General features: G+C 41.9%; 1 protein-coding gene across 2 annotated transcripts; it reads right to left on the bottom strand.

Annotated features, from left to right (window-relative positions):
* Positions 1-10: 10 nt before the first annotated feature.
* On the bottom strand, positions 11-8,804 carry atp1b1a (ATPase Na+/K+ transporting subunit beta 1a). 2 transcript variants are annotated; one of them, XM_030791173.1, is made up of 6 exons: positions 8,608-8,804; positions 5,056-5,184; positions 2,616-2,771; positions 1,889-2,092; positions 1,726-1,793; positions 11-1,535 (listed from the first exon to the last, which is right to left on the bottom strand). In XM_030791173.1, exons 1-6 carry the CDS (start codon positions 8,699-8,701, stop codon positions 1,278-1,280), a joined length of 909 nt encoding a protein of 302 aa, XP_030647033.1. In that variant the 5' UTR covers positions 8,702-8,804; the 3' UTR covers positions 11-1,277. The 2 variants fall into 2 exon arrangements, with proteins under 2 accessions (XP_030647033.1, XP_030647032.1); XM_030791172.1 differs by having other exon boundaries at positions 1,726-1,803; positions 1,905-2,092.
* Positions 8,805-16,233: the final 7,429 nt, after the last annotated feature.

Raw genomic sequence — 16,233 nt, 5'->3', positions numbered from 1 at the left:
GACAAAAATCTAGGTTTGTCCATTTATTTTGTTTAGATCTGGATAAAATAAAATGACAAGAGTAGATGAACTCCTGACAAGTATTGTGATGTTTATACATTGACTTTTAAGCACTTTTAACACCAACAAAATGTTCTAGTAAATGGGGGTACTGCATTGCATCTGATACAACTCTAACTGTTCACCAGTGACTTTGGTATTGGATTTCATACATTACACTTTTTTTTTCCTGCAGAAAAAATTGTACAACTGCATAAATATAAAATTCTTCCACCATGAAAATGGCTAAAACATTCATTAGAAAGTTACACCACGTCATGTGATGCCTCCAGCAAAAGAAAAAAAAAGGTTTAAAAGCACTCAGTTGCCACGGTGACAGGCAGAGTATGTCACTTCTTCAGACTGGACACACACAGATCTACACTTAAAAGTCAGAGGAAATAAAAGACCCAAATAGAGAATGCCTTCAACCCCCAGAAATCCCATATTATCAAGATGATCGAAAAACAAAGAGAAAAAAAAAGTGATGTAAAAATGTATTTTCCCCCACAATCAACGAAAACAAAAGTAAAGAAAAGAAAAGAAAAAAAAGACAAAGAAAACAAAACAAGGTTTTACGGAGTGCAGCCACTTAGACATACAGACACACGCGCACGCACACACACATACTCGCATACAGGCGGACCTACTGAGATCAGAGCGTACCATGCCGGTATTTTCAGTTTTTAAGTACACAAATACACACACACACAAACACACACACCTTGGACCACTAAAGCTTACTGACATAAGACAACAGAAATTACAACGTGGCTTGGAAAGGACCATTGTATGCGACTACTGCACTGCACACTCTAAAATATCTAGAGACCACACTAGGCAGAACTACTCAGAGGACAGAAACACTTCTGGCTACATCAGTAGTGGAATAAGAATTTACAGTAATAAATGAACATGTCCCATGGCTCAAGGAATAGTCTCTCATTTACAGTAGAATAAATACTTTGCCGTTACTACTCTTTCCTGTAATTTACATTCTAACCCTAGACAAATGCAGAAAAAAAGCTAGTGGAAAGCAAAACAGATTTAAGTGTAGGTCCCGCATGTTATGAAAATTTGTTCAAGACTAGATGTGTGTTGTTGTTTTTCTTTTTTTTTTTCTTTTTTTTTTTTCTTTCTTTAAATTGAACAGCTTTCTCTTTTTTCTTTATTTGCACTAAATTCTTATGTTGTATTGAAATGGGCAGAGAAAAAAAGTGCTATTTCCATAGCTGAGGTCATGAGTTGATGGTGATTTTAAGGTCAAATCGTCCCTGGTAACGGTCCTTCTCGCTTAAATGGATGTTTTCGCCATATGCCCTGCATTCAATGCGAATCTCCTCATCTAAGGTCACATTCAGAAACTGAATGCCCACCAGAGGTTGCCGGTACTTTTCTTGCAGGAGCTTGCCGTAATAGGGATAGTATTGCAGGGGGAAGCCACCACCAAAGCCGTAGTATCTGATGTCTCCGACTTTGTCGACATCCTCTTCTCTCTGTGACGACAACATGATATTGTTAGCGCATAGTCCTACGTTCTTTTTGCCCGCAGACAAAAAAAAATCCATCTAAAGGGTTTTATGGCTGAATGCTTCAAACAGAGAATGTAATATCTCTGAGCTGGTCAAACTTGGGCGTAGTCAATACTGGTTGATGTTTTATGGAATGTCCCCCCCCCCCCCATACCTTAGTTTTGCAGTAGACTGGAATCAGGTTCGCTTTTGCTGGCTTTAATTCAGCAGGGAGCATGTCGTCTTTCGGAACCTGAAGGTTCAGAAATTGCTCGGTAAGCTACAGGTCAATAATGCTCTAACATCACATGAGATTTGAGGGTCAAATGCCCAGCAACCCAGTGCAGGTCTCACCTTTGGTCTGTAGTTGACAATGCGGTTAAGCTTGACGATCAGACAGGGGTTTCCTGAGCTGAAACCGTATGTGGGTTCGTTCGTGCCGGAGCAGGCTTGTAACCACGCCCTCTTGAAGCGACAGCTCATCCTTTTGCCGATACTCTCATCCTCCAAGTCTCCACGGTTTCTGTACTGCTCTGCGACATCTGATGGTAAGCACAGAGAGAAGTCTTTCAGTCACTCAAGGCACAAAAGGCTTTAAAAGGAACTTTGTGAGTGCTAGCCATGCCTGAATTGCAGTTATCTTCCTGAGAGCCAAAGCAGGTTTAAGTTCGAGCAAAGTAAAAAAACAAACAAAAAAAAAAAAAACTTAAACCTGCTTTGGGTCACCAGCATGTGGCCATGGGAATTTCCCAGTTATTATTTAATACACTTGCAAATCTTGAACTTTTAAATCTCAAGACCTTGACTTCAAAGTGAAGTTATTATGCTGAGAGACATTTGAAACAACTTCTTCCTTAGCGTTCCTTTTGGACAGAATCCATTCAGCCTACACCGATAACCCAAGTGTCTTAAGGAATTATTCATATTGCAAAACAGAGTCTCTTGTAATGGGTCACAACAGCAACCAATAGTGGATATCTACAGAATGCTCATCCTACTCTTGTTTGTAATATGTCAGTTAATATTACTTAAGTACAATGTTTAAACTCAGGATAGTCCACATACCACCACAGTCCTCAAAAACCAAGCTGTCTTTTTGAGGCTCATCTTCGTAGTACTCCAGCAGGTCGTTCATGGACTTAACGTAGGATTCGAAGGATTTGGAATCTGATAGTTTGTAGCTGATCTCAGCTTTCTCTGAGCGTGGAGTGTGTGTCAGGCCTGGGGGGGGGGGGGGGGGGGGCAGAGAAATCAGAGTTTAGAAGAGGAATAATAATGACTTTAAAGAAACAGCATCTGTTTTCATAAGCAGAGAACAGATAGAATTAGGCTGAGGAACAAGCGCCAAACAAAGACTATGGGAGGAGAAAAACCATAGCTATCACTATTGCCAATTTGCAGGCTGCAGGCATATGAACGCGTGTCTGTTGTAAGCATATTCAAACAGATAAAAAAGAATGAGGCATGTACGGCCAATGAGGTGCCAGTGGCAAGTCCATTCATTGTCATGTAGGCTGGCTGTGGATCTGAACCTCATGTTCTCAGTTTGGCAGTAATTTTCCACACTGCTTGAGCAGGACTGGGCGTGGTCTTACCAGCTGCAGTTGGGGAGCGAGAGAGTGAGAGGAAACCTTAGATTGTTTGTAATGTCATTTCTCTCTCTCTCTCTCTCTCACTCTCTCTCTTTCTCTCTCTCTCTCGCCTCTTAAAATTGTAATTTATCGGTATGCCAATATGTGTTTATATTGTGGCTGAGGCCATGTGAAATTCATAGTATCTAAAAAAAAAAAAAGAGAGAGAGAACAAAAAACTTGTATATTCAATTAAGGAAATTGTTTTGTAACAGTGTTCATCCTCTTGCCCTCCCTTCCTCTCCTCTCTCCACTCTGCGCCTCACGTGCTACTCTCACACACAATGGAAACTTTTAGCCCCTAAGAGGGTGGGCGTGGACTTCAGGGAAAAAAGGGTGTCTTACCCTGCCCTCCTTTATGAGAGGAGCCAATGAGGAAGGAGTCGGGCATGCTGGTGACCACACCCACTCATGCTGCTTCCTTGCTGAGGACCTGTGTTCTCTTACTGGCTGCTGCTACTCTTAAAGGAGAAAAGTGACTACCTCAGTAAAAGCAGCAAAGCGCTGGCTCCTTTGCTTTACGGCTTTGACTAAACATTCCTCCAAGACAGCAGCCGTCACTGTGCAAATAGCTGGTGGGATTAGGTTCTTGAGACTGACAGGGTTAGCTCAGAACCGTGCCAAGCGGTAGAACAGTGAGAAACAGCGCCTTAACTTCATCTGAGATTAAGGAACCGCTAGGAATCAACTCAATGTGTTTTGCTGTTACTCCTTTTTTTTCTATTCCAGCTCTCTTTCACAAGCTTACTGAAGGAATTTCTGTTTGCAAAAGAGAAAGCTTATAGAAAATGAAACAAAGAATCAGCTTTTCAGCATCACACACAGCAAACAAAACAGCTGATCTTAACAAAACACTCGTATCTGGTGTGAAAATAGCCACTGTGATAGTGACAGGCAGAGACAGCGATCAGTAGCTTTGAGAGGCAGCATTTCAGCAGAGGGACAGAGAGAGTGTTAACACCACAGATGGGAGGGATGAAGGACAAAATGGCTGAAGCTCTCTCTCTCTCTCTCTCTGAGGATATGCAGAGCTTCAGTTCAAGAAAGCTTCCACCAGGAAATTTACAAAGGGGAAAAAAAAACATCAGCCTTACACTAACTAGAGAAGAGAAGAGAACAAAGCATGTTCCTCTGTGTTTAATCCTGTATCTCTCTCTCTCTCTCTCTCATATTAAAACGCCCTCTTGGTGTCTGAAGAACTTGTGCCAACCTGTTGGCCCATTACACTGAACTTATTATAACACAAATGAGGTGTAGAAAAATCTGTAGGTAATATCCAAAAGGTATTTCAGTGTATCCATAAATGCGTTCAAGAGTCCTAGTCCGACAAATGGTGTAAATAGCCTATTGCTTTTAAAACAATGCTAAGAATTCCTGAAAAGTCTTATGAACCACTGCACATCATATAAAGACTGTATCTGGCGTGTTAAAGAGTTGTCTCTCTTAATTACTAAACCAAGAAAGGGAGCACGCTGTAGTAAACCTCGCTGTGCTTTTGTGTGGACAAAAAAAACAACAAAAAAAAGACAATTCCCTAGTAACAATGCTGTCACAACACACATTGTTTTCTTTCACTCCAAAAGCCCTTTAATCCCTACTCTCTGTCTTTCAGACGACTCATTCCACGCCGCAAAGTGCAATGAAAACACTGAACTTTCACTCTTATCAGGCCAATTGTCTTCAAACCTTAAGCTACAGTGTGATAGTGCCAGGAAAAAGTCAGAAAATAACAAAATTCTTATGACGCAATGAGTTGTTTTATGACAGTGTTCCTTTGACAGTGCTGTAGAAAACAAACATGTCTTATATCAAAATTAAGGTGAGTGGGAAACAACTGGGGAGGGGGGGGGGGGTGACGACGACACCCGTCTTACCTGGGGGAGCGACCCGGTCCTGGTAGGTGGGCTTGTAGTTGCTAAGCGTCAACAGCATGGCCTGAATAGTGCCGATAAAGATTCCAGCCAGGCATCCATAGAAAATGACGTAGAAAATAAAGATTTTAACTGCAAAGAAGAGGAGGGAAAAAAAAGAGAATTCATTTGTGAGGGAAAGAACGCCGCGCATTTAAAAGGGCATTTCTGGTTGGACAAACGGGAGGACTTGACCGTGGTTTCAGTGTCTCATGCAGTTAATGGGCCAAACCTGACTTTTGTGAAAGGTGAGAAAGTCTATTTGAGGCTCCTCTAATTTAGCATATCTATCTACTTTGAGGCTTAAGCGCATTCAAGAGGGCTAATTTTAGCATATCTATGGAGCTCCAGGGAGGGGGGTGCTTGTATTGGGCATTTCAGGGAATACGACACTATCCCCTGACTCTCCGACTCCAGCTGTTAGCAGCAGAATAGACAGTCCAAGCCAATGACCAGTCACGTACATATGAGAAGTCAAAGGCCCGTGACCAAAATGGCATCCATCTCTGAATCCCATCCATCCTCTCTATCCTATTGTTAAACACGTAGGCTAAACTATGTCCCCAAACAAAGGTGGCATAAAACATTTTATCATACAAAAGTATTTTGAAGTATTACTCTACATGGAGAATGTCTTACAGTGAAAGAAACATGATCATATTTCTCTTTTGCAGTGCATATGCTGTCTGTATATAGTCTTTGATGGACTGGAAAACAATCTATCCCCTAAACAGTATTTTTCAAGTGTCCTGTTGTTCAGTATTATCTTACATCACCAATATAAAGTGCAGACTGCGTAAGATGTCTTGACTTTTCTCAGTAATGAAAACAAAGCAGGATATTGTGTCATATTGTACATGTAAAATGTGATTCATGTGAAGTAGAACTTCCTGATATTCACTCTGATTGAAATTTGGACAAGTGCTGATGTTTAGCTGGCAAAGCAAATCTTCCAGAAATCTCTTCCTCTGTTCTTAATGTCAGTGGGACCCTGGTTTCCATCAAAGTTGCCTTCCCTTCATGTTGCTACGCTTCTCTTATGCAAATGATACTTCAGAGAGTTTTCCTGGTTGAACCCCGTACCTGCCAGTGAGAGACAGTCCCACTCCTGCTCTGCTGCTTTTAGTGCCATTGACCCTCCCCCCCCTACTGCTGGGGGAGCAGGTTTGGTTAGTGTATACCAAAGACAACAGTTGGTCTGCTGGTGTCTGGTGTGTACCTTCTTTGTACCAGTCTTGGCAATAAAAACACAATACCCCTCAAATCTCCAGGAAACACATGTGCTAACTCATTGTTTGAAGACAATAAAATAAGCAAGTGTTGCAAAATAACAACCATAAGGGTTTTGTTTTTTTGGTTTTGCTTTGTTTTGCGCAGGTAAAGATGTTAGTCCCCCAGGGTAATGGTGTTTTGGTTTTTTTGCTTTGTTTGTTTGCTTGTTTGTTTGTTTGTTTTTTTAACACAGAAAGCAACAGTTTCGTGCTGCTCCGGCTATTTAGAAAGAACCATCCAATATCTGCTGCCAGCTGTCAATCCTCGACATAAACATGACAGTCTACTCATCGGAATTCGGACGAACACAAGCAGGTGTCAACCTAAACGCAAAACACCAATTCAAAAATTTCCAACCTCTAAAACTGACCAATGAGACGCTACAGGGGAGTGTCCTTCAAACTTTTCACTTTCCCTTTGATTATGCACTACGCACAACGCCCTTCCCCCATGATACTACAGTCTGTTGAATTCTTCAACTGCGTCGAACAGGGCCTAGAAAATCCCTCAGCTCTAGTGGGCAATAAATGTCAACGCGGGTAGCAAATGTTAAATAAAACACAACGAAGAAGAGCAACATAGCTCAAAATATCATCGCTTGTGAAAAAAGTGGAATATACAATGGAGTGTTCTCCAAAACACAAAGTAGGCTATCCAAGCGTTCGGTTAGAGAACCTGCATATATCCTCTTTTGAGCAGTCTATCTCTAATCTAAATTTAAATAAGGGGAGGGGGCGGTTTAACCTGTGTGACGACGAGTAGAACACGACTAAACGTACTAACGAGCTAAAACAAGACCATGGCTCTTTTTAACAAAGGACCCGAAACTTGCAAACTCAGTTCCATCGAAAGGGCTATGTGTAACTGAGAAGACGTCTGTTAAGTTTTAGACTGTTAACGTGAGATGATTTCGAACAACATAGTTTGCGGTCCCCAAACTCGTAGACAAACGGCATGCTGGCAGCCATTTGGCAACGCTCCAGCACTGAGAAGACACACGAGACCACATGTGTCACTGAGCGGCAGAAGTTCCCGGTTACTTTTAACAGTGATAGACTATAACAATTCAACATCTGTTCTTCTATACTTTATAAATCATTTTATGATACACACTGACGGTCATACGGACAACTAAAAACTGACTGACATTCGAAATGTTATACGAGTCCTAAAGTAACGTAACTTCGGGGAAGTAGGCCCTGACAACTACATAGGCGAGTCGTACACAGGTCAAACTCGTCTTTTAGACATGTGTTAACTTTAGATAAAGAGAAATGCTGATATGCGATAAACGACCGGGGGGCTTTTCTCAAGGCTGAGAGAGACACCAATTGTTAAGCAGAAGAGCGAGGGACAACGAGGGAAACGACTCGGTCTGTAAACAGGAAGGAGTATCGAAGATGATCAATATCGCATTTCTAATTTATTTCTTCTTCGACAGAAGCTGTGAATGTGCTCTATGAACTAATGAAGTGGAATCACCATGGCTCACCTCTGGAACAGAGAAATGTGTATAAATCTCTTTTCACAGAATATTCACTGAAAAGTCAGTACTTCAGTTTGGCACCACATGTTGCGACCAGTTTGTAACCTGACACCTCTAATCTAGGTATATGGTCGAGCAATTCCTCCGAAATATACAGCGTTTTATATATTGGTAAACCACCCTGAGCAACTACACAGGGGACAAACAAAAGGTCATTTCACATAAAATATACGTTGTCAACACAGCCGAATGTCCTTCAAAATGACCTCTTTCTCAAAGGACACTGATACGAGTCGGCAGTTAGGTACAATGTAACGTAGGCTACTCAAAATTATCAATGTAGTCTATGCGTTTGTTACAAAGCTTCTCTTGTGCTCAGTGGATATCCGAATAAAACATACATTTAACAGACTTTAGTCTTTGATTACAAACCAATTTCAACCGTCAGTCAATTGCTACACCGTTGCTAGACTGATTTTGGGAAAACGAGTCTCATGACTCTCGGTAAATTAGCATGGTCAGTGTACAGAGATCTGTCCAGCGCGTGGGGATTTTTCCATTAGAATTAAGTCACGACACAGCGCTGTGAAGTCCCAATCAAACAGGTGCCATGTTGCCATCAAGTCAAGAAACAGAACAGAAGAGCAAGCCCCTTTCTATGAATTTTGTGCCATCAACAAAATCGTCTAGTTGTTGGAATATTTCAAGATATAATCCAAATTCTGAGTCGCTGATTTAAAAATCTTTCGAACACTTACACCAACTGCATCCGGTACGTCCCAAAAATTCCTTCTTTTCGGAATTCCAGAGAAATTTCCTCCATCCACCTTCTGCGTCTTTATTGGCCTGCATTTTCGGCTGTTTTAGTTCCCTTTAATATGACTTTTGTGTTGTTAAGTGGCCTTAGGTTGACAGCTGCGAATATCGTCCTCTTGCCAATATGTCGAGAAGGACGAAGTCGTACCCCGGTGCCTATGGTTGTACCCACCCAATTTATTCCTTTTGGTGCGGGACTCCGCCCTCCAACTCTTTTAATAAGTTACCTAGAAAGAGGAGGGCCATGTCTGACAAATCACAGACTACGATGTATTTGCGTAACTGACTGGTTTGTGATGCTGAAACTTCGTTCAACACGGTCCACCACATGGGCTGTTACAAAGTTAAACTAACATAAGAGGTAGTTGTATTGTGTGGTCATAACGATAGAATTAGAATATCAGTGTAAACTGAAGAATTTCGCATGGAATTCTCCGCATTTATTACACTGTAATATGAGATATGAGGTTTTGCATAAAGTTCGCGTTCTTTGACAATTTAGAGTATCAGAATGCCCCCTTATTAAGTTCAGTGTCAGTTGTCGCTGAGGTTGACGGACAGATCACAATTACTAGCAAAAGGACACAAAAAAGATTCAGAACATTTATGAAATTCACTGAAAGACGAATTCATTTGAAGCGTTTCGCTTGGCTAGATGGCGCTGTGACGTAATGTGTCGTTTTCAAGCCACATCTGGATTGTTGACGTCCGAAGATGAGTTTTACTAAATTTCACTTTACTGGGGAAGTGAAGTTATCAATTTTGTATGGAGAAAGTATGTGAATACAACGAGTTAAAATAATGTTCTTGAGCAAAATGACGCTTTGTTTTGGCTTTCGTACTGCAGGGCAGAGCAACTCCATGCCTGAGGGTGTTCTCAAGGTCAGGAGTGGGTGGATACGAAAACACCTGAGTAGTAAGACTACACACACACACACACACACACACACACACACACACACATACACACACACACACCTGAAAAGGACAGGCAGGAATAAAGGTCACTGTGATATGGCACTTGAGGAGGACATTAAGGACAATCTGTGCACGAGAGGAAGGAGTGACAAGAATGATTGTTTCTCTCTCTCTACCTCTCTCTCTCTCTCTCTCTCTCTCTCTCTCTCTCTCTCTCTGTGTGTGTGTGTGTGTGTGTGTGTGGATATGAGTGTAGTTAAGTGTCTCATAGATTCCTCTCATATACAAATGCAGACTTTTACTCTTTCATACCTGATCACCAGGTAGGCACAGGTCAGTAAGCTATTACATGCTCACCATTTTAATATTTCAGAGAGTGACACATTGCCCTGGCTCAAATGCAGTAGATTCAAACAGAGATTTTGCTATTTTTCCAGTATGCACTCAGATACACTGCTCTAATGTAGTAGAAAGTCAATACATCATCACCTGTTTGAATAAGAATGAAGTGGGTGTAAGACAACAAAGCACAGAAAAAGAATCTAACATGTTAGAACACTTCATATATGAGAAATTACTTAAGGTGGGCACTACCTGCAAACACTTTAAACAAATTTCCAATCAGTCTACATTGTCAGTAGCCCAGTCTTGGGATTTAGGATTTAGGACTGTTGAATAACTGAACCGTGCTGTGAGGAAACAGTGCTTGTAACAAATCATTTCTTCCCTTGAAATTTTCCAGATCATTCTTTGGGCTTGAAATGAAGGGGTTACCTCAAAACTGCATTTTCAGATGTCTTCAAAAGCCTTTGAAATCACACTTAAAAACACAGTATTTTCAAGTTTACTTTTATACGCATTTACGCACAAATAGTTGTTATGCAGAGTGGACAGTGTCACACCAAGCTCAATCATATGTTGAAGTTATGCAGATTTTTAACTTCAAGGATTAAATTTAGCCCATGTTTGCCCCACATAAACCTAGAGTAGCCTAGAGAGAGGAGAGAGTCTGGTAATACCAACCATTCATGATAAGACACCACAGGTCCTGTGTTTACACAGATCAAGGGGTTGCCAAGTCTTCTGGGAGGTGCTGCATTCCATCATAGGTTGTGGACTGAATCTGGCATGTGACCCCAACTTTTAAACAATGGCATAGCTGTGCATCAGTGCAGAAAGATGACATCTTCCTGGACAGCAAACCACAGATGCCTCTCCTCCCTGCATAGCCCCCTCTGCCTTAACGCTAAGAAAACTCCTGCATTTCTCACTCTCTCCAATTCAAAACAACCAGCTACATGCTTGTATGAGAGAGAGAGAGAGAGAGAGAGAGAGACAGGGAGACAGAGAGAGTAAGGGTTTGTTTGTCTGAGCACTTACGATGGTGAACTATTCTTGGCGAGGGAAGTAATTTACGGAGATGCTCTCCTGTCCCTCTTAAACTACCTAATCGCCTTTCACAACAATCAGGTTTCTCTGTTGATTTGTGTGGTAAACATCCCAGATCCAATTAAAGATATATACCTTCACAGTCCCTGTGAAGTTGAGCTACCTGGTGTGTTAGAATAGAATAAGGCCCCTCCCTCCCTTTCTTGTGATACTGATCTTCTAGCAGGGGGTGGGGGGTGGGGGGGGTGTCCGGATTTGTAAAGAGACTGCGCCCTTTTCACCTTATCTCCACCTCCACTGTCAGGGCAGGTATCTCTTCACCTCAATTGACAGTAAACCTCAGAGTGCCAGCCCTGGAGAGCAAGCCAGTCACAGAGGTCAAGTTACAGCAGGGGAACACAGAAGAGCAGGGCAGTGATTTGCTTCTGTTGGGCATTTGTTTGTGTTTGTGTTGGTTCCTTAGTTTCAATGAATAATTGCGGTCTCATGTATCAGGAACCCTCAGTTCACCCTCTGTGTCTGTGTCTATGTTTGTCGCACTCATATGGGATTAGCAGGCTACTAATATTTTAAGGTCAGAAGTGACACGAAGCAACATAAACGGATCCCTAAGATGATGTTATGTTCACTTCATGCCCTTTGAATAAAAGCACTAACGCTAGATCACAGAAAACTTTTCAAGCTTCACACGTTGACTGAATCATTTTGTGTTTTTTGACATTTTTCATGAGGACAAAGATGATTTTAATGATGATGTTATTGTGGGTCTGTTTTGGTGGAGCTGATGGATGGAGTTTCCTGCTTACTCCACCTGTGTGCTATATTTACATAGCACTATTACTCCGCTATGCAACCCCTCACAAATAACGTGCCTCGCTATCCCATGTGCTGGCTAGGATGTCCTGTGGTTTGGGCCTTTGATAAACAGGAGTGGGCAATCTGGCCCGAAGGCTTTCCCTTGTAGTCCACACACCAACTGCAGATGTTTTGGAGCACATCTGGAGCGTTTTAGCCCTTGTTCCGATCTACTGCCGCTTTGGGTTACCGGTTTAACTTTTAGCAGTGAGAGATGGGTTGGGTCCCAAATAACTAACTCACAGGTGTATAAGCACCAGACTGAAAAACAGTGATACTTTTCTGTTTTCTACCCCCTACGTGTGTTATGCCCAGTTATTGCTTCCATATGTTGCTCAGCAGCAGGTTTCTATGCCGACCATTAAAAGCACAGGTGTGATGGGGCATTGCTGTCCAGATTCACTGGGTGATAATGAACAACATATGTCACACTGCTAATTTCTGTTACACTGTTATTACAAAATGACACTTGTATAGCGACTGCAGTGACTGTGGTTTATAACTAAAGCTATAACTGAAAAGATATTGCTTATTTAATTTTTCATCGGTGTTCCTAAATGCATTGGAGACACATTGTTTGTAATCCTCAAAATTCTATCTTCATTTTCATCTTGTACGTGTCTTAATACCAGCTATGCTGTTCATCTAGTACGAAGTTTAATACACTTGATTTATTTCCTCAGCAACTGAGTCAAAGCTAAAACTAACCACATGACATGATTCGCATGGGAAAGCTGTGGAATCAAAATTCATTTTTGCCAAGTAATGCCCAGGTTCATTACAACATCAGGGAAAAGACAAGACTCCCACCGTTGCTGCAGTGGAATCAGGGCATGCTGTAACAGCTCAGACTTGACTCTATGCCAGTGCTAACACTGTGTGTCTCTGCAGGTTACTCACTCACACACACACACACAGCTCTCACTCGCAGGTTACTCTCCCCTGCTATTGACATAGTTCTGATGATAGAAATCAGAGGGCTGTAAAACACACCCATCTGCCATTGTAGTTCATTGCGGCTATGCGTACTGATGGAAGGGGGGAAGACACTTTTAAGTCCCCGTTGCAGCTTTAGGACCAACCGATAATATAGTAGGATAGTAGTGTCTCCCTCACAGGCTGCGTTCCTGTCCATCAAGCCAGAGAAACGTGGATTTACAAACAGACAGTTGTTGTAGCGGACATTTTTGTTGTGAAAAGCATAAAAAGATGCGTTATTTGATATTCCCTCTGTAGTGGAAAAATTTTATTCCCAAGTTACGTCAACATGCAAGAATGAAAGGGGCACGTACATGGTACGTGTTTCCATGTGTGTATGAATATGTATCTGCATGTGGTTTGAATGCTATGTAGTGTGATATGCGTGTTTAAAGGCGTATAAATGCATCCATGTATTTAGCGCTCTGGACTGCGGCTTGATTCTGAGTGTTTTTGACACTGTGGCTGGTGTCTTTTCTCCCAGGCGCTGTGATCATTAGAAATAGATGAATGAGTCCAACCACTTCATCCCATTGTTGCTTTTCTCAAGACACTGATTCTGTCAGACCTCATCATGTAGAATGGCCCTCAGCGCTGGCCACTGGAGTCCACAGTGAGGATCCACACAGTCAGTATCCGCCCCATCCCTCTACTCCAGCAAACAGAAAAGTGGAAGCTGAGAATTTGTGATGACACGCTGGGCGGGAACATTGGTTCTTTGTTGTGGCAGTGTAGAGGCCCTCTGTGACAAAAAAAAAAAAAAATGACCTATCAGTTTAAACGCAGCAGGCTACACACAGTAAATAAAAGAGTCAAGAGAACAAACAGAAACTGGATGCAGTACTACAACCAGGACTGCAGACTGACATCACACAATTGTCGGTGGTGTTATGAAATGTTGGATGTGGACAGCTGAAGAAAATAGAAGAGTAGACTGGACGTTGATGAATGTTTGGTTTGCTTGGTGTTCAGGTCCTTGGCAGCTAGTGTTGGCAGCTATGTTTTGGCCAGTTCAGATGTTTTGTGTATCTTAGCGTGGTCTAATGTGGAATATATATATGGTCCAAATCTAAATATAAATATAAATATAAATATAAATATAAATATAAATTCACCTAAATTAAAATGTGCAGAGTAAAGTCACGAAAGAGGAAGAATCAGGCCCTCTGAACTCTCTCCAAAAAACTTGCGCTTGTGTGTATGTGTGTGTGCGTACTATAGTCTAATACTTCTCTGTACGAATGTGTCCATTTCATTTTGTAGTTCTCTGGATGGTTGTCTGCCCTTTGAGCAAGGATCTGTTCCTTCATTAGCTTCATTTTGGGTTTTTTTGGGGGAGGGGAGTTTGGCTGCAGAGCTAAGTTAGGGCAAAGTTTGGGGTCTGCGCAGCAGTGCAGATGGCGTTTTAAAACTGCAGCTTAGATCTCTGGGACGAACACAGCACATCCACCATAAATGGGCAATACAGTATAACCATACACTCTGGTTGTCTGGTGAATCTCTCCTAATAAAGCAATGCAAAGTCTAACAATAGAACATTCCCTCTATTTTAAGAGCTCCTGTGTAAACAAGTTCAGTTGTAAATTGATTGCTCAGTAAGAAATCCCTTAGGTTTGATATACGTTTCATAATTCCACCGCAGGCCTGATTCTGGCACGAGAGCTTCATGGGTCAGTCTTCTGTTGTTGTTCAGGCTTAGATTCTGTCACGTACAGTTGTTCTTTTCTCCTACTCATGTTTCTTTGTTCTTTGGCTTGGGGCGGTGAGGGCAGCAGGGTGTTTTACCCTGGTCTGGATACTCAGTCACCCAGCCAGGCCAACGCAGGCTCTGATTGGACAGTGCCTGAGGGGCACGCAAGCCAGTCAGTCAGACACGGCACGGTCGATATGAAGGCATCCGTACGTCATTCAGTTTTCCATACTATGTCATTCAGCCTGTGCGTATGAGTGTGTGTGTGTGTGTGTGTGTGTGTTTATGTGTGTGCGTGTGTGAATATTTTATATACAGAAAGTGCCTACGTGTGGGGCCTTGTTTGATTGTTTTGCGTGTGCATGTGAGTGTTTGTGTGCCTGAGAATGACTAACTATAACATTAACTCTTAATCATCCAGAGTCCCCTCACAGGACTTGGCAAGTCTTCATTTTATGTTAATGTGTATTTATGGCACTTTGGCTTCTGCATATTCTATTTTTATTCGTTTCATCACCGGAGACAATGCTGGCCGTGCTGTTATTAACAGGCTAACCCTATCTCTCTCTCCTATTCTCTTCTCACTTCATAAGTCATTGAAAGAGTTGTTGAGTGTTGCCCTCATTTTGAAAATAGAAACCATTTATCTCAATTTGACAAATTCCACTCAACAGAGCAGAACAGAAGAACGGAACATCTCATCCATTCTTAGAAGACTGAGGAGTTACTGCCAATATCACAGTCTCTTTCCCTTTGATGTGTTTTTAAAATTTTCTGTCCTGTCCAAAATGCGCTGGGTAGAAAAAAAAAAGTCTTTGTAAGATCAAAGATGAGGCCAGTGCTTTTCCCCCTTTGACACAAATTCACTCCCTTGGCTTCACATGCAGCATGACAACACCATGCTAGGAGAACCAAAGTCAATATTGTGTTTTTTTCCCCAGCAGAACCAGCCTTGTGATTGGCCATGGTGTAGCAGTGCTCCACACCCCATGGTGTTTTGGAACTTTACAATTGGTAGAGAGCGGACATACCCAGCCTTTCTATGGTGTTTGTTTAAGTGTAGAACTTCAGTCACTCAGCCATGTGAAAAATCCAGGAGTGAGACGTTCGCTAAAGGTCAGTGAGGCATAGGATGTCACAAGGTCAGACCAATCAAAGGAGAAGAGTAAGCAAACATGTGGTCCACCTCACAGACCATGTTCCTTTCATTAGACCTGACCATGACTAATTCAGCTATACAGCGTTTTGCGTCTGTGGTAATTTTATCAGTTTTACATCATTGTGTGTGTGTGTGTGTGTGTGTTCATTTGGATATACAGGTCTTTCATAACAGTCAGTGTTCAGAGAATAATGCCATTCTAATCAATTATATTATAGAGAGAGAAAGAGAGAGCATTGCACACAACTAACGACCACAAATAGAAAAACATTTGTCAGAGCAGATCCATAAGTACAATAAGCAACTAGTCATTCACTGTTTTTAAACTGACATTCAAAAGTGTTGCTTTCAAGTATCACAGTCAAACACACTTCCAAACCCTGTTTTTTCCCCATGCGAGATCTTGTTCTGTGAAAGAGAGAAAGACTTGCTCCTAAAATGCGATCTACCCCCGTCTCCGCGAGGTTTCATTTGCTATAAACATGTGCCTACAGATTTATTCCAATAATGCTGATCAGTCTATGGGCCAGGTAATTATGCTCCACTGAACAGGTCCATTCAACTGAATATTTGATAGGC

This window comes from Chanos chanos, chromosome 14 (assembly GCF_902362185.1).
Source record: "Chanos chanos chromosome 14, fChaCha1.1, whole genome shotgun sequence".
Classification (NCBI taxonomy): domain Eukaryota; kingdom Metazoa; phylum Chordata; class Actinopteri; order Gonorynchiformes; family Chanidae; genus Chanos; species Chanos chanos.
The sequence above is the reverse complement of the archived record's forward strand: the minus strand, read 5'-3'. Positions and strand labels throughout refer to the sequence as shown.